Genomic DNA, 23,952 nt, shown 5'->3' on the forward strand with positions numbered 1-23,952 from the left:
AACATTTATGAGCGCTGCTCCATGGGCCTCTACCTGTGTGCCTGAAAGATTGTTCTGTATGGCGACTACATTTACACCGATGAAATGTGAGGAAACGCCACAGCACAGTGGTGCAGTGGTTTGCATAGTCGCCTCACAGCAAGGTGTTTGAACCCTATGGTGGGGGAGCCTTTCTGTGTGAGGTTTGCGTGTTCTTTCCTTTTCACCGTGGGTATTATTCGGGTACTCTGGCTTCCTCCCACAGTCCAAAGACATGCAGGATCATTGGTGACTCTAAATTGCCCATAGGTGTGAATGTGAGTTTGAATGTTTTTTTGTCTCTGTTTGTTAGCCCTCTGATAGTCTGGTGACCTGTCCAGGGTGTACCCTGCCTCTCGGCCAGTGACAGCTGGGATAGGCTCCACGACACCCACGACCACTAACAGGATAAGCGGTTACAGAAAATGAATGAATGAATGACTATGTAGCAATTAGGCTGTGATTCATTAAGAACTGGCTTTTTCATTCATATTATTATTAGAATTCCTAGAATATGTTGCTTGTAAAAAAGTGTTTGCCTGAGCCAGTTGAAATCATGGTACACATGCATGTGTGAACACATGATCGTATGGTACCACCACCGCTCCATTTTGAGTCAGGAAAATCCCTGAGATAGACATTTTTATTTTTTTGTCTTAGGGTGAAAAGTTTCCCAACCACATGGCAGACATTTTCAGATTTCTATCAAGACTGTTTTTTTGTTGTTGTTGTCTAGGAATAAGTAATAGCCGTGTAACTACCACATGCAGTGTTTTGATATGTAGTTTCAGGCAGAATGCCGGGCGGAGTTAAGTACCAAGCCCATGTCAGCAACCTGCCATTACATCTTAACATCTAATAACAGGCTCTAACCTGACAGAGCACAGATTAGCTACCAGCGAGCAACTAAAAATACACTATCTTTTGTTTTGTGAAGACCAAGAGCAGTTCTATTGTTGAGTTGTTTCAGCTCTCCTTACCCATTAAACTATTGTCTTCCATGATGCATGTATTGCTTTTACTTTGGACTAATTACAATCTAAATGAATGGCTTCTTGAGGCATGGTGACCTGCTAGTATGAAAGCTGGTTAGGTTGACAAGTTTGACTCATTGCTTGATTAAGTGCCATGCTTATTTACAGACAATGAAAGAATGTCAGCTGCTTTATTTTTCCCTTGCGACACTGGTTCTACACATGGCCCATTCACAAACCTTTTTAACAAGTGTGTCCGAGCTGGGACCAGTTAGCCAAAGAGTTCTGAAGTTGTTTCATTCGAAGAGTTTCAGAGTCCCAATGAGGTAAAACACTGGTATACCTCAAGCTACAGCAAAGATTTCAATAAAGTCTGAAAAGCTAAAAGTCCCATATTGGGACACCATTTCATCTTGGGAGGTCTTTACTCCACATTGGGAACCAATGCCAATGGTCTGTAGGTGCAAATAACCATCAGCCACCTGATGTTGTTAGCCAGTAACATTTATACAGGTTTTAAAGGTCCAGTTTGTAGGATTTAGATTAGAAGCATATATTGGAAGAAATTAAATATAACATGCATAATTATGTTTTCATTAGTGTATAATCATCTGAAAATGTGTTTTCTTAGAATGAGCTGTTTACATCAATATACCAAGCAGGTCATCTTCCACACAGTCTGCCATGTTTTTTCTACAGTAGCCCAGAACAGACAAACCAAACACTGGCTCTGGATAGGGGCATTCAGCCTCAGTAGTTCTCCTACATGCTTGGCACACGGGAGAAGTTTCAGTTCTGCACCATCACTGCTACTAAATTCTACATACTGGACCTTTAAGATCTCTATAAATACACATGTGATGGATGGTAAATGTGAAGTGTCCTATGTACAGCATGCACCACTTTAGCACAGGTGAAAGGGAGGAAAGCAATAGACCGAATCACAGTGTTTCTGTACAGAAACTTCTGTGTAGAACCCCCCCGCATCATGTACATAAAATGAAAGGGAGCTGAGCAAACGCTGTCTTTACTGATTACTTTTTGGCCACCTAAAATCAAAATCAGTAGTTTAAGTGTAAGCTATATTTGGAATGCTTTCAGCACTTAACCTTCTCTACAGGTAACTGAAGCTGTAATCTTAAGGCCACGAGACGCCATTAACAAAAAAAAAAAAAGTAATTAACTATCATTGTCTATCACTGCCTCCATTGTTTAGTATGTAAGGTGAAGTGGAAAAAATATTCCAAATATAGTGTACACTTAAACTGATCTTTCTTTTGGGTGGGTCTTTTTAGGTAGGTTAAAATACGTTTTGCCGCGGCCCCCATGTTCATAGCAGTACATTGTTTAACTTATGTGCCTGGTGCTAACAAAGCAACACATTATATACAGTAAGCACAGCAGCAATGTCAAATGGATTTGACCATCGTGTTGACCAATATATATTTAAAGGTTACAGTTACGGCTGAAAATGACAATAACAATAAACATGTTTGCCGTCTCCCCAAAAGTGGTTTTCCCTTGTTGGGAATCTATCAGAAAAGTGCTAAACTGCATGGTAATTGTTTAGGCTGTATTTTGTATTTTTGTAGTGTTTTTAGTAGAGTGCAGCACATTTTAATGTGTTTCCACACTTAACAGTTTGTTAAGGTCCATTTCAACACCACCAGAGAGCTGACTGCATTGCATTGCATTATTTCTCACAGCTGTCTCTATTTTTCTGGTTACTCTATGTATATCTGGAAATGGTGATTTGTAATGAGACAGCTGCTGTGTCAGTTTGTTGTGACAGTATGCCAGCGTGTGCCCTGTTCATATGATTTTGCAGCTCCAGTAAGTATATGCTGCTAGTTGGCTCACAGCAGGTGCAGAGTATGGCTGTTCATCAGAAGTGGGATTATTACACATGGATTCTTCCTAGAACTGACACAACAGTTACATGACTGCTGGACTACAAGACAGCCTTATTGTTTGAATTGCACACTGTGCCCTGCTGGATCTTAATCAATTCATGACCAAAAGAGGTGTAAACACCATTATTTTAAACAATCTTAGAATGAGTTCATTCATAAATAAGATGCATTTCCTTGTTCTCTCAAATTGATGATCTGCCTTACAGAATTTGCTTTAAACCTACCATAAGGTAGGTTTTGTCTTTCTTACTAAGCCAGCCACTTAAATCAAGACAAAAAAGAAGGTAATACACTGCAGAGCACAAAATTACTTTACTTTTGAACTAACTGAGTCAGCATGCACACTTTTCTGGGCCATATTAAGTAGGGATGCACAATAACATTGGCATGCCCTGGTATTGGTATCAGCTTTCAAAAACGAACCAGCCAACATGCTTTTTCGTATTTAGCACAATGAATGAATATTACATACATTGGAAAGTATTGTATTTCATGTCTCTATCTGCTGGCGGGCCATCACAATAAGGGTATTCATGCATAATATGATGTCAGTTTCACCACAGTAGAGACTTGATGGTTAGTAAAATTAGGGTTTGGTATCGAAATTCGGTACTTTTGTACTTGGTACCGATTCACATCGGTACTACCCAGTACTGATTCACTTAAAATGAATTGGTGCCAAATTTCGGTACCTGAGGTGGAGGTGGAGTGAGAGCGCATGACTTGCACCTCAGACTCAGCAACAATGGCGACAAAAAAAAAAAAAAATGTGCAGACAAAAGTTAACGTGCAGCACTGTTCCTAAATGTTCTCAATAAAATGTTGAAACTGAGAAGTTTAGACTATGGGCCCGAACGACGCATAGTGTGTCCAAATTCACACCCGTTCTTCTCTGTGGATCTTCTCCGCCAAAGTGTGTCATAGCAAGAAGCCACGCATATCACCTGAAACGGCAGCTTTCCGACAAGGCTAAGCACTTGTCGGTAATCCAGTGTTTTCACAGCGAAAAAAATTGATAAAGTTACAATAAAATGATGTATAACAGAGCTTTCATACAGCTTTGCACACACATTACTGTTGGATGGATTACTCGTGAACGCAGGCTTGCACAGAAATGCCACGCATGTTACATGAAAGTGCAGGACCACACACATCATTGTGCGTCATCCCATCACGCTATAAATCCAGATTGATTGTCTACAAAATAAAAACCTGACGAATTTCTTTACAATCCATGATACAGATCTTGTTATCAGTCACTTCATATAGTGAGGAATATTGTATCTTACCACGTCTTAGGCTTGAGTGTGTTTCTCCCTGTCTATCCACATTTGTAGTCCGGCTTTCAAGATGCAAATATCTCCATATTGTCCAGTTGACACTCCATCAAACTTTGTATGACAAGACAAGCGCACTTCACCTTTGCGCACCCAGACAACTGCAGCCTAATTATGCATGCTGACAGGGCTGTAGTCACCATAAACATTGAGGGGGACACGTCCCCCCCACCAATGCCCAAAATGCCCCTCCAATATATAACTGAAACTGAAAAACAAATATTATCTTGGAGGACATCATTGCACTGGGTTGACTATTTTTCTATGGTCTTAGATGTAAATATTGCATGTTTCTTTCAGATAAAACACATTTTTGACTTGTGAATGAGTCAATGGAATTTCTTGCAATAATGAAAAAATGCTGGCAATCATGTCCGCCTGGTACAAACCACATGTTTTGGACAACTGTGAAGTGTCAGAATGTCCCACCATCATGGTTCTTACATTGCCAGATTCCAGAGAGTCTCCCCTCTTCAGATATGGTAGAATATGTCTTTTTCCAACTTGCTATGCTGAGATACATGTAAAAATGTAAGAATTTAGGCACACAGATTTGTTTTTTCATTGATATAAAAATTAATATAAAATACAGGCACATAGAAGGACATGGAATGAGGGCAAGTTTGTTTAGCCCAGATTGTCCTGAAAAAACACAAGATATAGCATGTGTATGTAGCCTTTATAATGACTGTGATATGAGCTTAAAAGTAAAGGCAGTAAAAATACCCCAAAAAGGCCTAGGGCCCATAGGGTTAAAAAGTACTGAAATAAGGTACCGGTACCGAATTCCAGATACCGGTACCAGTACCGTATCGGTTCAATTATGAACGGTACCCAACCCTAAGTAAATTTAGGGAGGGAAAGAAGTGTATATATCTATCAGTATCGGTTGTCAGTCAAGTGAGCTGTTACATATTGGCATATCGGACATTGGCAAAAAATCCAACATCGTGCATCCCTAATATTAGGTTTCATGCAAGAGTGTAATTTTCACAACCACTCAGTGGACGGCATCTTCTTAGAACTGCTCATGCCACTAAAATTAAATCTTAAGTGACAAGACTGGATTGTTCTTAATGGTGTACTTTTTGTGTGCTTATTACACACACACACACGTGCACACGCACACACGCAAGCACGCGACATACTGGTCTGAGGCACTGAGAAAGAGGCATGTTGGCTGCGATTCAAATCATTATTTTTTCTTTGTTGATTTGAGACGAATGTGTGACTTTATGGCCCAATTATTCTGAAATTTTAGTTTAATTTAATACTGCACATTTTAGGGCTTTGACTTTGCTAATTCACACCTGCTGCTGTTTTTGTTGCTCTCATTTTTCTTTGCATTGGTTGTCCTGATTTTGAAGACTATTACCCTGCAGACCTTAAAGATTCAGCATTTTTTTTGACTCACGCACCAGTGTGCCAGTTTTCAACACAGTTGACTTGAACTCATGAACCTCTGGTAGTTGCCTAATATTGCTTTGAAAATGGCTAACTGATTTTACCAGTTCATGTAGAAAGACACTGGGTACGTCCCAAGTCTCTTAATTTTATACTGCTAACTCCTAACTCCTTACTTGAACCGGAAGTCATTTGAGGTCCGCCATCTTTAAGGCCGTCTCATGTCTCTTATTCCCGCCAGTAAGGAGTTAGCATTAGGAGTTAGGAGGGATCTGTTAGATGCGATGAGTAAGGTAACACGAGAGGTTCCTAACAGGAAGTCTTTTTCAGCTTGAGGCCCTGACGTATAAATACCCACCCCTTACATCTGGCTCATTTGAACGAGATGGCGGAGAAACAGCGCAAGTGTACCCGTTACATGCATTCTTTGCAATGAAACGCTGTAATTCACATGCCTACGTGACTACAAAGAGTAACATTAATGATATTTCGTGCAAGACTGTCATGTTGTAATTAAGTTTATTTCATTCACAACCGGTTGTGTTGTTCAGCGGACTGTTGGTGATGTGTGGCTGTTAAATGTGCAGCTGCTTATGTCCAGAACCACACACACACACACACACACACACACACACACACACACACACACAAACACATTTGCCCATCATTAATTGTCCTGCATGTCATGTGAGTGGAATAATGTTTAATAGCTTGTAGGTAATATTAATTATTAATATTAATATTAATATTAATTAATATTATTACTTTCATTAATGCTGTTGTAAGCTACTGTCATTACCGTCTGTCCTACATCCCTCTCTCTCTCTGTGTCTCTCTCTCTGTTTCTCTCTCTCTCTGTCTCTCTTTCTGTCTCATTGTGTCATACGGATTACTGTTAATTTATTATGCTGATCTGTTCTGTACGACATCTATTGCACGTCTGTCCGTCCTGGAAGAGGGATCCCTCCTCAGTTGCTCTTCCTGAGGTTTCTACCGTTTTTTTTTCCCCGTTAAAGGGGTTTTTTTGGGGGGAGTTTTTCCTGATCCGCTGTGAGGGTCCTAAGGACAGAGGGATGTCGTATGCTGTAAAGCCCTGTGAGGCAAATTGTGATTTGTGATATTGGGCTTTATAAATAAAACTGAATTGATTGAGGTAGACTGACGGGTCTGATATGTCTTATTCACTCAGCAGCTGACTTGTTGAATGATGGCGAGTGGATTTAATAATAGTGATAATAATGATGATGATAATAATAATGATAATGATGCTCATCACAGTGACAGTGGCAGGGCTACAGACTGTTCTTTAATTGCGACAAACTTCGGTAAATGACTGAGTAACAATGGTAATACATGCAAAAGTGTATGACCAAAGTCATGACGGTGGGGGGTGGGGGTTACGGCTTTGATCAGGAAATATAATGTGACTTGGGCCGTCTCATGTCTCTTAATCAGCAATCCTCGCTCCTCACTCCTAACTCCTGACTCCTTGCATGTTTTCCTAAGTGGGGGGGACTAAACAGTTAGGTAAGGTGGCTAGGTAAGGTGGTTAGCAGTAATTTTAAGGGAATTGGGACGTACCCACAGAGTAGCACCAGTCATCAGATAAGGTACCCAACAATAGAGCCAACCATCCCCTAAATCATTTTTTTTTGGGCTGAGGTTCCAGATGTGTTGCTAATAAATGCCAGGATACCAGGATGACCATATCATACATGTTCTACCAAGACTGAGGCACTAAAGGTACGAATGCAAGCTGTTACTCACTGTTAGCTGCTGCTAGCTGTACTGACATCATGTATTTAGAGGCCTATGTGCCAGTTTTCTATACTGGCAAGAGTTCTGTAGATTGGGTGAACAGCAGATAGGTTATACTGTTTTATGGATTTAAACAGCACACTGCCTTTCCTTTTGGGCATGCAAAGAGCAGCTTCACTTGTCTGTTTCTAACTGAGCTATTCAAATCATATTCAAACTGTGGCTTCACACTATAAAACAGCAGTAACAGCAGAGGCACCCAGAATAAGCTAAATGTGCTTTTGACAAGTCACCCATGACTATGCAAAAGCAAAAGGAGAACTTATACTACTTCAGATATGCAACCCCTCAAAAAAAGTAAAATGCATGGTGCAACATGTTGCACTGTTTCTGTTATTTGGTTGTGTTGATTATTATTGTAATGAAAATAGTATTATAACATAGTTTCCACATTACATATTATGGCACATTTAGACATTGACACTTAAATTACAGATCATTGATGAGTAAAGTCAGCATTCAAATGATTTATAGGTAATATGAGGACATGTCTAACTCCACCACAGGTTGCGGCTCTTCACTTTTGTGGGGGTGCTGGAGGGGTCATGGGAGTTTGTCCATCCAGTTTACATGTGCTTTGTGGACTTTGAAAAGGTTTATGACCATGTACCCCATGGAGTCCTGTCGGGGTTACCCGGGCCGATGCTACAAGCCATGCTGTCCTTGCATAACCAAAGTAAACGCTGTGTCTGTATACTCACCACAAAGTCAAACAGGTTTTCAATGGGTGCTGGTCTTGTCACAGATTCTGTTTGTGATATTCATGGAGGATCTCAAGACACAGCTGGGGGAGGATAGTGTCCCATGTGTCTCTGCATTTTGCAAATGATGTGGTTCTGTTGGCTTCATCAGTCTGTAACCTCAAGCACACACTGGGGTGGCTTGCAGTCGAGTGTGAAGATGCTGAGCTGAGAGTCAATACCTCCAAGGCCAGAAAAAGGTGGATTGCTCCTCCTGGGTTGGGATTGAGTTATTGCCTCAAGCAAAGGTATCTTGTTCAGGAGAGGATAAAATGAAGCATGAGACTGACAGGTTAATAGGTGCAGCTTTAGAGCTGCTGCAGGCAAGGTTCCAGTCTGCTCTTGATTTACCGGTCCATCTACACCCAAACCCTCATCTATTATCATGAACTTTGGGTACTGACGGAAAGAATTATATAATGGATAGCTAAATGAGGGTGGCAGGGCTCAGCCTTAGAGATAGGGTGAGAAAAGCTCTGACATCCAGAGGGAGCTCGGAGTAGAACTGCTGCTCCTTCACATCGAAAGGGGCCGGTTGGGGTGGTTCGGGCTTGTGGTCTGGATGCTTCTTGCTTACTGTCCATTCAAGGTTTTCTGGGCATGTCCATCTGGTAGGAGGCTCTGAGGTCGACCCAGAACATGCTGGATGGATTACATATCTCATCTGGCCTGGGAACACCCCGGTATCCCCCAGGAGGAGCTGGAAAGTGTTCCTTGGGAGAGGGACATTTGGAATGCTTTGCCTGCGGTCCCTGCAGCCTGGCCCCGGATAAGTGTAAGATAATGGATGGCTATATCACAGGGAGCTGTAGAACAGCATATCTCACCTTTCTTATGTCTCTCTGATCTGAGTGGTTATACATAGATTGCAGTGTATATGTGTGTGTGTGTGTGTGTGTGTATATTTTTATATACTCAAACACAGGTTGTTTGCATGCTGATGCTTTGGTAAAGATTAGTTTGTCTACATGTATCCACAAAGAGTGGAGGAGACCTTTACACATCTCTGTGTGCAAAATAAAATCATCACTTAGTGGGCAGTAATATAACTTTGGCTTGATGTTGTCACACATGTTCCATTTGGTAAATGTGTGGCAACATCAAGCCAAAGTTATATTACTGTTCCATTGTAAATAATATAAAAATAATATAGACACATGTGGGCGGCACGGTGGTGTGGTGGTTAGCACTCTCGCCTCACAGCAAGAGGGTTGCCGGTTCGATCCCGGATGTGGGAGCCCTTCTGTGCGGAGTTTGCATGTTCTCCCCGTGTCAGCGTGGGTTCTCTCCGGGCACTCCGGCTTCCTCCCACAGTCCAAAGACATGCAGATTGGCGACTAGGTTAATTGATAACTCTAAATTGTCCATAGGTGTGAATGTGAGTGTGAATGGTTGTCTGTTGTCTGGCGACCTGTACCCTGCCTCTCGCCCGATGTCAGCTGGGATAGGCTCCAGCCCCCCCCCGCGACCCTCAAGAGGATGAAGCGGTTAGAAGATGAATGAATGAATGAATGAATAGACAGACACATGTTGGATTAGGATGCACATTGTCAGTTGTGCTGTGTACTGCATCTTGATTGTGTTTCAGACTGTGTTTGTATTGTGTCTTGGGAACTTTGCAGGAGTGCTGTGTATGATTTTTATGCTGATTTAGTGCAGGATGTAAACTTCAAGATGTTTTTAAGCAATACTTACTTAATAATACAATACACATAAAATACAAGATAAGGATATTTCTCTTATATTAAGTGGTTCTAATGACAACCATTGACATCAGGTTTTGTGGACTTTTCAGAATAATCAGGAAATTGTTTTTAGTAAAAGACACTCTGGTCTTACATGTGCAAAACAACACGTGCCCTCTTGTGGGTGCCTGAGGATTAACATAGAAGCAGTGTTGTTTGGTCATAATTTTGTGAGCATATGACTGTTTGGAACATATGAAGCATATTGTTACAAAGTGGGAAGGTGAATTATGGTGCAGGAATGTTTTGCCTTTTTTAAACTGTGAAAGCCCAGTTGAAATTATGTGTTACTGCTTTGAGTCCAAGATTACCACTGTCTCTGTTCACTGTGAAGGAACAAACGACAAACTTTAAACTGTCTCTGAAGACTACTGTTAGTAGTCAGATTCAAACTCTAAAGCTTGTATTCTTCAGTTAAGTATTTCTGAGGTGGAGAGGTTTGTTTATTATTTGTGGGACAATCTCTGTTCTAAAGTATAACATTTTCTCATACCAGTAGAGCTTTTTCATAGCAGACGATCAGACTTGTCATATACAGGTGTAACTAATACCATCAGTGATGACTGCCCTCTGTTTATTTGTCACAAAACCCTGCCATTCTTTGTGTGACACTGACTCACTGGCAGGCCTGGAATTTCGTCATTTTAGGGACAGTGCCACATGGCCTTTCACGTTGTCAATTTTTTGAGGGCACAAAGGCCAAAAGCCAGGGCAGCGAGGCCATACAGTAAAACAATGATTTTAAGTCCACGTCCATAATGAATTTAAGGACTAAGGATGTATAACTATCTGTGAAATGAATAAATAAAATGAGCTCAAGTAATAATATTGAGTATAATAAGTAATAATTTGATTTATTTAATAGCACTAAACCCAATGTGTTTTAAATATAGAACAACCAGGTTTATGTATTTATAAGCAAACAATCTTAAATATAAGGTCTAAATATTTTTTGAGTGTACATGATAAACTGATTCACTGAACAAGACTGGCTTACAGTTATTTTTGATGTGTTGTTAGATAGCTAACAAACAAACAAACTACTGCAGAGCTATTCAAATACTGTTTCAACTGGGCCGCATTTCAAAACCTGATCATGTTGGTGGGCCACATTTTTAGCAGCGAGCAACCGATCCACTTTTTTTTTTTTTGCATACATATATATATTTATACACACAGGCATGGCCCTCCTCAACATGATGCAGAAACAGACTAAAAGAGAGCTATCAATGCACAGAAGCATAATAAGTGACATTAACAGTATCTAATAACACACACACACACTATCTCTCGACCAGCATCTCCCTCTCTCCTCTCCTCCACACACACATGCACACACCTCACCTCCTGATGTTTTCCTTATAGGTCAGCTACACAGGTTATAGTTTTATACAGTCCATGGCAGCAACAGTTATGTTTACAACAACAGAGTCACAATTTAAAACCCAGTAATATCTCATTGGAATATAAATATACCTCCTAACATCACAATACTGAGTGAAGAAAGTCACGTTTTCTCAGGATGAAGACAAACATCAGTATCAGTCATTCATCCTGCTCTCTGTCCCTCCTCTACTGAGGACACTCACTGTCTGCAGGTCGGCTGCCTCAGGTACATCTTCAGATAAAGTGTTAGCCTACAAACAGACAGCTTTCATTTTAGTTTGTCTTTAACACCTTGCTGTTAGCGCCGCGAGTGCGATGTGCTTGTGTCGATCGCGATCATAAATCATAATAGCGGTGAATGAGAGACTGCAGACCAAGCAGATTGAAATAGGCTTTCTACATGCTGATCACATGTATCACAAGTATTGGCTTGGCTGGTAGAGGTTTTATTGCAGTTACTCACAGTAACAAGCATAGTTGTCGTCAACTAGAGTAATCTTGAAGTTATATTCCCTTCATCTGCACCACGGCCTCTCTGCTGTTGAGTTTGTGTGTCTGTGTGTGTGAGCGCGCTGTGAGGGGTGACATGCAGAGAGCAGGAGAGAGGCTGCAGAATGATGATACATGAAACCCAAACTTTAAAAAGTAACGCAGATAATAGCAGAGCTTACTATTATTACGGTGTTGATTAAACTTGCCTTGGGTTGTTTGATACCGGGTCTTGGTACTGATCCCTGACAGGGCGTTAGACTGGTGTCAAACTGTCGTTACAGCCCGTCCAAGCGGTTCATGCCAGGCTCGAATCAAACCCCCCCACTGGTGATGTACGCATCGTCTCATTTGATGTTGCCCAATGACTCCAGAATGTCATCACATTATTTTTTTCTCAATAGACGCAGGTATCAAAGCAGTGTTGACAGGAAAGAGGCAGAGGAGAAAACCAGAAAATCACTTGGGGCAGTGTGGGCGGGGCATCAAGGCCACCGCGGCCTTAGGGCAGATATTTTTTTCAAGGGCACAGGGCCAAATGAGGAGGGCACGAGGGTCATGGCCCTCATGAAATTCCTGCCCTGCTCACTGGTATTGCTCACTGACTCTTAAGTGGAATGGAACCATTGTTAATGTTATTAGAGCAGATTTTCCTGTGATGACACATAACAGTGTTTCCCAAAGAATTAAGTCATATCTGTGGTGGTAGTTAATGGGGGTCGTCAGGCGTCTGATCCCAGAATGCCCTGACTCCCCGCTGGATTAGCAAACTTTCTGTTGCTGCCGTTACACAGGTTAGACCCAGCACTTCTGCTGGCCACCAGCCCACTGTGTCCCATGCCGCTGGGGTATGAATTTGAGTTGTTACAGTGAGGCTCTCTGCAGGACAGTTGGGTCTCAAGTGTCCAGAAAATGATTTATAAACTGTGGCTGTGTCTAAAATCACTCTATAAACCCTTTTCATAACAGACATTTTTACTTGTCACAGTAGGAAAAGTACAGGTGTAAATAATCGGGTGTCAGATGTCTGAATTCCATTTAGCTGCTTCAGTTTCAGGTTCCTGTATTGAGCATGCTGGCTCACTGTCACTCTCACTGGGACACTTGAATAGAACAGAGCCATCGTTGGTGTTATTAGTGACACCTGTGCTTTGCTGCTATGACAAGTCAAAATGTTTTCTCTGAGAAAGAACCATTGTTCACTCCTTCACTACTCCCGATATGGGAAACCTGTCCTCACTGACAAGTGTAGAGTCACAACTGCAATTTCACAACCATAAAATGCATCACATTAGACTGTGGGCTTGTAGGGTAAAAGTAGTATTCATACCATGGCATGAAACAGCCATGGTATGAAAAGTCAACATACAGAGTATTAATTCCACATTAAACATAAAACAAAGGACAGTAAGTAGTTTACTCTTTATTAAACAGAGGGTGATTCAGTTGTTCAGATTCAGTCACAGTCCTTAACTTCTGTACCTACAGGCTGGTCTACTCAGTTATATGTGTACCAGGTGTGTTGTAATGGCTGTGAGTTTGGTGTCAGAAGAAGATTGGATTTGTCTTTGTAAAGTTGGTTTAGCAGTTTAAACCAAGTTATACTGTGGACGACTACAACAAAAATAATGAATGCATAATACAGAGCTGCATTTGTTAGCTGACAGTTTAACAAATACATTAATTTACCTGCATTATTCACTTACCAGCCTTGTGCTATAAACGTCCTCTCTGCCAAATACTTTCCTGCCCATGAAATTTACATACGTCCCACTTTATCTTCTTTTTTTCTCCATAACCCCAATTCCTCATCCCTGTCAGACAGATGTTCTCCCAGTGCCCCATTTTCTCTGTTGGTCCTTGGCCTCCTCTCTTCCTGTCCTCCACTTCATGGCCCATGATGGCTAAACTCTGGAGACTCTTGTGTTGGCCACATTTCAGATGGAGGCAGCCACAGTAGCTATTTTTAACCCTGATTTTAGCTCATCAGGTTCCCTGTACCAGTTTGCATATACTTACCTTTACTGTATATGTATGAATACATTGGCGACTAATTAAGGACACAGTTTTAAGATATTCAAGTTCTACATAGTGATGTTTAGTAGTACAGTTTCCTACAGTGTTTACTTCCAGTTTAAACAGAGGAAGTAAAGCTACACAAGGACAAATTAGATTTCATTAACAAATTAAATATCTTTCTCTCTGTCTCCCCCCCCCCCCTCATCAACTGTCCTGTCTTTAAAGCAAAAATTCATTCATCTTCTAACCGCTTCATTCTCTTGAGGGTCGCGGGGGGGCTGGAGCCTATCCCAGCTTACATCGGGCGAGAGGCAGGGTACACCCTGGACAGGTCGCCAGACTATCGCAGGGCTGACACATAGAGACAAACAACCATTCACGCTCACATTCACACCTACGGACAATTTAGAGTTATCAATTAACCTAGTCCCCAATCTGCATGTCTTTGGACTGTGGGAGGAAGCCGGAGTGCCCGGAGAGAACCCACGCTGACACAGGGAGAACATGCAAACTCCACACAGAAGGGCTCCCACGCCCGGGATCGAACCAGCAACCCTCTTGCTGTGAGGCGAGAGTGCTAACCACCACACCACCGTGCCGCCCCCTAAAGCAAAAATATTACAAAAAAAAAAAAAAGTATTACAGTAAGCAAGACAGTGAGTTCTTCATCTTTACAAGATTGCCAACACACCTATCGCACTTTAAGGTTAGCAGAGATTCTTTCCCCCAAATATTGTAAATCAATATATTATTACTCGGCAGCTGAGCAGGTGAACCAGGAGGACTAAAGGCCCTATCTTACATCTGGTGCAAACCCACACACAGTGCAGCGCAACTATCATTGCTAGTTTTAGACAGATGAAGTTTTTATTTTAACTGCTAGCACACTCATGTTGTAAGTAGCTGCTGTACTTGTTCCCATCTGTGTGCCCATGGGCATGTAGGCTTTAAAATGATGACTGGTCAGGCTCATTGCTATTGTTAGGGAGCAGAAAGTGATTGTACCATTGACAGATATCTTGTATGAAGTCAATGGCAGAGTATTTTCCTGTTATTTAAAGGGCACATTATTCAGATAGTAAGACGAGACTACATAGACAGGCTCACAACATGTGTTCACTTTGCTAACACACAGTGATGCACAAATGGGTTGCAGGTGGGTAAAATAATTCATCATTAATAAGGGAAATATTAATTACATTCTGCCAAATGTGAACATACCAGAGTAGAGCTGCGGAGTGCTAAAACCTTACTATTTAAAACTGAACTGAAAGTGAAACTTATCTACGCTCTTTTTACTTGCTCTACAAGGCCGGGCTGAAGAGAGGCTGAGAGTTTGTAAACGGATGTTTTCATATCGTTTTTTTGTTGTCATTTATTGGCCCCCAATCAATTAATATATCAACATGTTTTCCATGGAGGCATGCACGAAAAACGTTTTCTTTAGGAATTGAAAGTAACACTGCATGACTTATTGGTTTACAAATGGTCATTTTGTGGGTGAAGTATTCCATGAATGTATTTACAGATATGTTTGTATTGGTGGAATTTGTTTTTGTTTTTGCAGTTTTGTTTATTAATGTTATTTTATGTTTGTAGAAGGTGTTTTATACTTACAGATTACACATTTACTATATGACTAATATTACCGGTGGACCGATTTTCCCAAAATGTTGCTATAGTCTTTTGAGTTGCGTTTCTTTAACATGAGGTCAGGCAGTCTGGTATTTTGTTCAGAACAGTAAATGATGAGGTTTGGTTTTTCTCTTGTCTTCTTTCCACAGACTGCCTTTTCAAACTGTGTCCCATGAACAGATACTCAGCACAGAAACAGTTCTGGAAGGCGGCAAAACCTGGAGGCAACAGCACTACTGACACAGTCCTCCTCACCAAACTCCATGTAAGTGTCCTCTTTACCTCAGTTTGTCTGCTCTTTGACTTTTGTCATGGTGAAAATAATGGATTGGTGTAGCAGTGACATTAAGCTACAGCCTTGTATTTATGAGAAATGCGTTTGTAGCATCATTCTTTCCAGAAATAGTATTAAACGCCTTCTGTTTCTGCTTGAGCATCTGTGCTCCCTGCTCTGTGTTTCAGCATGCTGCTGACCTGGAGAAGAAGCAGAATGAGTCTGAAAACCGCAAGCTGCTGGGAACAGTCATCCAGTATGGAAATGTCATTCAGGTGTGTTCAGGAACCTATGAGATAAGGTGCTTCGGTTAATAGATCTGCAGCAACGTTTAGCACTATATATGACACTGTGTGCTTGATAATGTTGACTGTAATTATGTTGTAATCGGAGAGCAGTTTTAAATAACTGCTACAGCACAAAGGTGTGCTGTAAAGTTGTCTATTGTAATGTCTTAACTCGCTCTGCATATTGCCCTGAAATAGTTTGCACACAGGTATGAGATCATCTGAAACCAAGAATGGTCATGCATTCCTACTCAGTGATGTGTACAAGGGAGACAGTACATGCAGTGTTGGATGTTGTAGTTGCAGTGAACTGTCATACTAGTAATAATGAGTGCTAATTGGTTCCTGGTTTGCCATAGGAAATTATTTTTCACAATTAACTAATACAAAGAGGTGCACTTGCCTTTTTTTCATTTGGGATGCACCAATATATTCACAGAACATCAGCCAAACATTTGCCTTGTTGACCGCCATTAGCAGCAAAAACACATTAACTGATGGCAGTAGCCGAAGCCATTCTGTTGTGTCACATCAATTTTGCACAGGCAAAAAAGAGTAACGGCAACCCGCTGTCCCGTTGTCACAGGGAAAATAGATAACGTGTTTAGGTCAAACAGAGGTCTTCCTTGGGATGCCTTCTTTGGGAAGCAGTTAACTCTTTATCAATGAGTCAGGGGATACACCCTTTTTTCCATGAAAACAACAAAACTTTGTTTAAGGAGGAGAGCTACTTAATGTCAGCTGTTAGCTGCAGGTGACAGAAACTAACAGCTAATGGAGACTGCAGTGAGTTATGTTATGATTTGTTCAAGCTCTATTCAGTAAAAATGACTGTTGGGCAAGGTGAATTACATGATGTTATCATGATGGGTTCAGTCGTAATCTTGTAAAATGTAGTTTTTGGTGAGAAACTTGAATAAATACAGCTTTTTGAAGGAGAAATTTGTTGATGTTTTTACAGCAATATAAAATTCATATTAGAGAGGAAATTATATATTACATACCTTCTTATACCTTATATTACCTTCATGAAATTTCACCAGGGTATACAGTGTATGGCAGTTTTGTATGTGTCGGTACCCTCACACTGCCCAACTTCCCCTTTACGCCAGGGCCACACTGCCAATGAAGTGCTGCGAAGTGCTGCTGCGAGCCCGTTCACATCAGACGCACATTTCTCCACGCCGGTCGACAAGCGCTTCTACTCCCAGCTGTTGTCTCTGTCACATTTGGGGCTGTTTTTCCATCATGGGTATCTCTCTGTTTGCGTGTGTGTGCCCCAACCCCCACCCCCTATAGCCGGCCCACTCTGTGTATCTCTCTCTCTCTCTCTCTCTCTCTCTCTCTCTCTCTCTCTCTTTCTTGTGGGTGTGTGTTTGTGGGTGTGGGTGTGAGTGTGTGTGTTCATCTCTCTCGCGCTCTGTTTAGATACCACTGACTAATATGTATATAAACACACACACACACACACACACACACACACACACACACATATATACGTCGCATTTGTCAAACGGGGTGTTTTACTTTGAAATTTGTTTTATTCTGAAAATTGACCGGATGCTGTCGCGCAAAAAATAGACCAGACGCCAAAACGATCGCTGCAGGGCCGGCCGCGGAGCTGCACGGCATGGCCGGTGTGGATGACACAATCGGTTAACATGGGTGCCGAAAGGAAACTGGCTTTGCTTCTCGCTGCTTCGAGGCTATTCGCAGCGCTTACGCGTCCGGTGTGGCCCTGGCGTTACAGTGCTGTAACATTATCCCCACCACTTTGAGTCGAGGTGCCTGTTCCACCAGTAGAGACTGGAGACTGACTTCTGGTGGTGCGTGATGTGCACTGCATATGATGAGTTTAGTAAAGAGAGGAGCGCCTGTATTGTATTGTAATACCACCCAAGCCTACTTAAACGATTGAATTTGTGCTTTTTCAAGATTGTGTAGTAAAGTGCTGAATGATTTTAAAACAGTTATGTTTTTTTATTGAGGATTTCTTTGTTTCTCTAGCACAAAAGGGGAATAAATGACAAGAACAAAACATTGGCTCTGGCTGTTGGCCACATTGTTCTTTTAAACATCTGTATTGGTGGCCCGGAATTGCACAATTGTTGCATCATTATTTTGCAGCAAAGCTTCAATTGGTCTACTTTGTGATGCACATTCACTGGTTCTAAAACCATATATTAAGATTAAGTTTGGCATTTAGTCAAGTTGGCTGTGTGCCCCAATAATGTGCAGAGCTTATATGATTCCAGTCTAGTTGGGAATAGATTATTTTTGACAGGGGTGGGAACTGGTGATTAAATGGGTGAATCAACAGAGGTCATGAGAAGCATTTAAGAACAAGATATTTCAAGTGCTTGAATAACTTTGAGAACAAATAGAGACACCAAACTGTTCCGGAGATGCATATTTTCAGTGAAGTGTTTCCTCGAGTCAAGTAGTTCTACACTGACATATTTTTGTCTTTGCTCCAACCTCTTATTGTTTCCACCGTCTGCATTATGTCAGTGATAATGATTACTTGTCTTTCAATCGTGTAACGCTGTTTCCTGTTATGCCAACAGTTGCTGCACCTGAAAAGCAATAAATACCTGACAGTGAACAAGCGCCTACCTGCACTGCTGGAGAAGAATGCCATGAGAGTGACTCTGGACTCAGCGGGAAACGAGGGATCCTGGTTCTACATCCAGCCCTTCTACAAGCTGCGGTCCCTAGGAGACAGTGTGGGTAGAGCGGGGTGTAGGATTCTAGTTAATTGTGATCAGCAAGAGAAATTAAGGATGTATTTTTAGACTTTTCACAAGTTGAAAACAGAAGAATATGAACTCATGTGTAGCTTGGTTTTATAAGACAGAAAGAATTATAGATTAGAAGACAATTAGCCCCAACTGAGCACCAGGTCAGGCTGCAGTGTGCCCTTCCTTTTGTTTAGAGGGAATTAAAAAGATATATATATATTTATATGCACAGATCAGCCACAACATTAAATCGCTGACAGGTGAAGACAACAGTATAAATCATCTTGTGACAATGCAATGTTCTGCTAGGAAACCTTGCATCCTGGCAAACATATGAATGCCACTTGACATGCACTACCTATCCAAACACCATTGCAAAATAAAGTACACCCTCTCATGGCAGCAGCGCTCCCCTGAGGCAGTTAAGTTTCTAATATTAGCTGATGGAAGTTGATAGAGTTATTAAAGTCATGTAGTCATGGACGTAACTTGTTACGCCGTACACCTTAACTAAAACAAGTGTAAGGTTTGAAACACTCTCAGAAGGTGGTATTTTTCTCAGTTGCCTGCCAACATACTGTGGATCTTCTTGAACTTGTCTGAAAACATGTGAAGTCATCAGTGTGAGCAAACACAAATAAGTTACTGATGATCAGACCAAAACTTTTTATTGACTCTTGCTGCTGACATTCCTCTGGTTAGAGAGTGATGCTCAGGGTCAGGGCTACACCTTAATGATTATCTGTCTGATCCTGTCCTTTCACACACAGTACGGTCCACAACTCCCCCTAGTGCGCACCTGGAGGCTAGCATGATCCAGTGTCTCCAGGTCTCCCATTAGCTGGGTGTTATGTTAACCTTGTGAAGAAAGGGAATTGGAAGAATGATGGCTGATATCCTGGGAAGTAACCTACTTTTGGGTTGGAATTTAAATGGAGCGCTCAATCCCACACAGTGGCTCTCAGAGCAGCAGTATTTCATCTTGTTTCAAGATCTTCTCTTGCCCTTCACCAAATGAGTCTGTATTTAAAGGACACCTACATTCTAGTCCATGTTGCATGGTCTCATGTCTTGTTCCTGAGTAGCAGAAACACATTCCTGTTGATTTTATTTGTTTTATCTAAACTGAATTTGAATGCAGTATGAGCCATGTATTTTTTAAACATTGCTCTTACAGGTGGTGATTGGAGATAAAGTGGTCCTTAACCCTGTGAATGCGGGTCAGCCTCTACATGCCAGCAGCCACCAGCTAGTAGACAACCCAGGATGCAATGAGGTATATGAACACTTCCCTTTCAGGGCTGTGCAGTATTGTAGAGAAAACAGCTGATAGCTGATTAACTGGCCAATATCCAACCTCCTACAAATTCTTTTTTTTTTTTTTTTTAAGAAATTAATCTGTCAGAAATTAACAATCTTTGACATTATTAAAAACTGGATAACTGTTCAACTAAACATCTATGTCAAAGTAATAAACACCTAAATGAATATATACACATTGAACTAAACATCAAATTAACCACAAAATATCTCACAGTCACACAGCAGAAGGGACCTGCTTTTTCTGGAGCTGTACCCGCTGATCATTTAACACAACCCTCCTCTCTTTGGCTCCAGTCGGTGATGTACGTCTTTGTGTGACTATTGGAGACTGCGCAGCCATCCGCGACTATCAGAGCCAAGTGCAGTCAATATCAATAGTTATTAAAACATCCTTTTGGTGCCAGTTAATCTGCCAAACTGATAAATCAGAAGACCTCTTGTACAATAAATAAGAGGTTGGATAGATTCCACATTTGCTTTTAAAAATGAAATAGGAAATTGAGGTTTAAAAGTTGGTATTATATAACAAGACATGCATTTCTGTTTTTTTTTTCTCACTCACTTCTCTCCTCTGTCTGTCAGGTTAATTCTGTAAATTGCAACACGAGTTGGAAAGTTGTTCTGTTCATGAAATGGAGTGACAACAAAGAAACAATACTTAAAGGGGTAGGTACTCCAATGTTTCTGTATTACTTATAGTAGTCCATTTCCAGAAATACCTTTGTGAAACACACTTTCATTAACTGGCTATAAATCAGACATATCTTCAAACATTGGACACAGAGTTTTTAAGATGAATTGATTATCTGCAAGAGAATAAAAACGACAACAATATATTGTCATGTGTGGAAAAATGTTAATTTCTATCTGTTATAAACTGTGCATGTATATGTGTGTGTTTTTGTCTGTGTGTGTGTGTGTGTGTGATGGCAGGGTGATGTAGTTCGGTTGTTCCATGCAGAGCAGGAGAAGTTCCTCACATGTGACGACCACAGGAAGAAGCAGTATGTTTTTCTTAGAACAACCGGCCGGCAGTCTGCCACTTCTGCCACCAGCAGCAAAGCACTGTGGGAAGTAGAGGTTAGCACAACATGTTCTCCAGATGAAAGCTAATTTACTCTGTGCTGTTTGTCTCCCATTGCCCCTCTCGTAACTAGCTTAGTTTTAAAAGCACAGTGCCCCAGCTGTGGAAGAGAGTTGGCATACAGTTGTTTATGTTGCTTTAATGCAGTAGAAATAATCTTATTACCATACCACAAATAATGCAGCCTTGTTACAATTTCACATATCAATGCTTTCTTTTTTATGTCTCTTGCATTGCCAGGTGGTCCACCATGACCCATGCAGGGGAGGTGCAGGCTACTGGAACAGCCTGTTCAGGTTTAAACACTTGGCCACTGGGTGTTATTTGGCTGCTGAGATGGGTGAGGTGTGTGTCAACTTCTTTGCATTTGTATCTATCTCACAGGGTTAAAATACTGTACCTATGCATACTGTTTCCTTTCATACAGTAACACAGTAGCATAAAGCCCAGATTTAATCAGCTGATCTGACATGTGACATGGGTGATCTAGAGCCATGTGGTGTAGACACAAGGGTAAATTAGATTTCTGGAGCAGTGACCTGAATTTGAAATGAGTGATGCTGAGGATGATTTTGACATGTGGGTGTGTTTCCCAGGTGAATCAAGACTTTGAGGAGGAGAGTGCTGAGCAGCAGTCCTCGGTAAGACTTGATCTCTTCTCCTCTGAGTGCTTAGCAACGTCACGCTGGTTGCCCAGCTCTTATCGATCTAATCTGATTGATTCTGTGCTGGATCTTTGCTCTCTGCTCTAGGTGGTGGACTTTACACCCTTTAATTTCCAGGTACTGTCATATAATCTTTATTGTTCACAGCAACCCAGCAGAAAAATCACTGTCAGGTCTGCACGTGTCGTGCTGTCTTTGCTGCTTTGTTGCTCAATTTCTCTCTTAGCACCCTTAATCATCAATGCTTTTTTCATCTAGGTTGTGTGTGCCTTCATTTTAGTAGCTGTAGATCACCACAGGGTGTCACCATGGCATCATCTCAGCTGGTGTATGTCCCACTGAAAACCACCATTAGGCGGCAGTGTTGCACAAACCAAACTGACCCAAACAGGGATGTTATGTGTACTTGTAGTTCTACCTGCCAGCAAGGTCCAACAATCCGTAGTGATGACTAAAGTATATTTCACTGGTTTGCACTACTCCAGGAAAGAGTCAGGACTAATCTGTGAAATCTGCTTCAGTGGTGACCTGTAGGTTAAAGTGAAAACATGCCTCCTTGGCCTCATCACGGCTGAGGGTTGATAGCGTGGCTTTATGTGTTTTGTGGACTTCACTGCATTTTGGAGCCAATACTTTGCTCTCTCTCACTGACTGTTTTCTTGCTCTAACAGGATGCTGATAATGAAGCTTTACGAGGTCGTCTGCGAGCTCCACAGGAGAAGATCATGTACACTTTGGTGCCAGTTCCTGACGGCATGGACATCTCCTCCATCTTTGAGTTGGACCCTACCACTCTGAGAGGGGGGGACTCCATGGTGCCCAGGTATAATATACAGTATACCCATGCACCAAACATGCAGTTCTTCTGGTGGGCTTAGACTCATTACAATGCACCTAACATTCAGATATGCCAACATTACTTAAAGGTATAGTAAAGATGTCTTGAAGTCTGGTTGTATTTTTCCTTAGTCAGTATATTACATGAAGTAGATGTCAGGCAGCACTCCCCTATTTTGGAGAATCAGGCAAGAGTAGTGACAAAGACAAAAGGGGTTAGTTCAAATTCACCAAAGTCACACAATAACACAGACTAAACTGATCTAGGCAGCAGTAGACCAGCAGCTTCTGTGTTCTGCAAGTTTTGATTACTTCTTTTGTCAGTCGAGCCTGGTGGCTGTTATAGATTTTTTAGGTGAGACTTTTTTCAGGTGGATAAAACACATTTTGTTGCTGCCCGCCATTCACAGCAGTACATTGTTACATCTGCTTCTCCAAACTCAGGGTGCACCGACTGCTACCTGCTTATGTAAAATTGCTCAGGGCTGTTAAATACGATGTGATATTTAATATGTCAGAGAACCTCTCAGGGGGAACCATGTCTCTGCCTATTAGTGGAAAAAATAACATCAGGGAATTTGGAAATTATGGGGGGAAAATGTGTGAAGTGACAATTATCTCAACACCACAATGTCTAATCAGAGAGACCACAGTGATGTCAGGACTGCAACAAATCAAAGTGGCAGTAGTAAACACTTGACTCATGTGTACAGTTGAAGGGGAATTTGGAACATTGCTAGGAAGGCAGTTTCTGAGGTGATGAGAGTTTGTTTGGTTTTGCAACTAAGGACACTTTTTGTTATGTGTGCTCTGTTATGTCTGGGCTACCAGTTTGTTCTGGTCACTTATTGACGGGACATTCAACTAAGAGACAGTTGCCCAGTTTTCTGTGTTTAGCTGACTCACAGATCGCAGGAAGAGACACTGATAGGAAGGATGTGCTCATGTATGATTTTCATTTTTGTTTACAGACACCAAAAGTTAATTACTTTGGTGGCTTCTCAGTTGGATTAATGTATGCAAAAAAATGTCCCCTACTATAATCGACCATTTCTATCAAATTATAGCCTCACCAGTCTTGTCAAAACATGTACTGCTACTATTGCTACTAATAGAATTCCAAGTTATACAGCAGTCTATAGTCTATATTGTCTTATAATATGTGTGTGCGTGTGTGTTTGTGTGTGTTTTTGTGAATGACAATGTCCTGATCACCTTTGGATGGTGTAATACTAGCCAAGGAGGACAAGGAAAGTCCCGGCG

The 23,952-nt window shown here is 41.4% G+C and overlaps 1 protein-coding gene across 6 annotated transcripts in view; it reads left to right on the plus strand.

Annotated features, from left to right (window-relative positions):
- The window catches only part of itpr1b (inositol 1,4,5-trisphosphate receptor, type 1b), a 130,051-nt gene that overhangs the window by 13,447 nt on the left and 92,652 nt on the right, over positions 1-23,952 (plus strand). For 5 of the 6 annotated variants that reach the window (XM_049581621.1, XM_049581651.1, XM_049581631.1 and 2 more), the window contains exons 4-13: positions 15,628-15,743; positions 15,941-16,027; positions 18,607-18,765; positions 19,958-20,056; positions 20,686-20,769; positions 21,037-21,183; positions 21,428-21,532; positions 21,784-21,828; positions 21,940-21,969; positions 22,524-22,675. In XM_049581621.1, coding sequence (XP_049437578.1) covers positions 15,628-15,743; positions 15,941-16,027; positions 18,607-18,765; positions 19,958-20,056; positions 20,686-20,769; positions 21,037-21,183; positions 21,428-21,532; positions 21,784-21,828; positions 21,940-21,969; positions 22,524-22,675 — 1,024 coding nt within the window. The remainder of the gene's footprint in view (positions 1-15,627; positions 15,744-15,940; positions 16,028-18,606; positions 18,766-19,957; positions 20,057-20,685; positions 20,770-21,036; positions 21,184-21,427; positions 21,533-21,783; positions 21,829-21,939; positions 21,970-22,523; positions 22,676-23,952) is intronic. The other variant, XM_049581668.1, reaches the window with a different exon arrangement.

This window comes from Epinephelus fuscoguttatus, linkage group LG1 (genome assembly GCF_011397635.1).
Source record: "Epinephelus fuscoguttatus linkage group LG1, E.fuscoguttatus.final_Chr_v1".
Classification (NCBI taxonomy): domain Eukaryota; kingdom Metazoa; phylum Chordata; class Actinopteri; order Perciformes; family Serranidae; genus Epinephelus; species Epinephelus fuscoguttatus.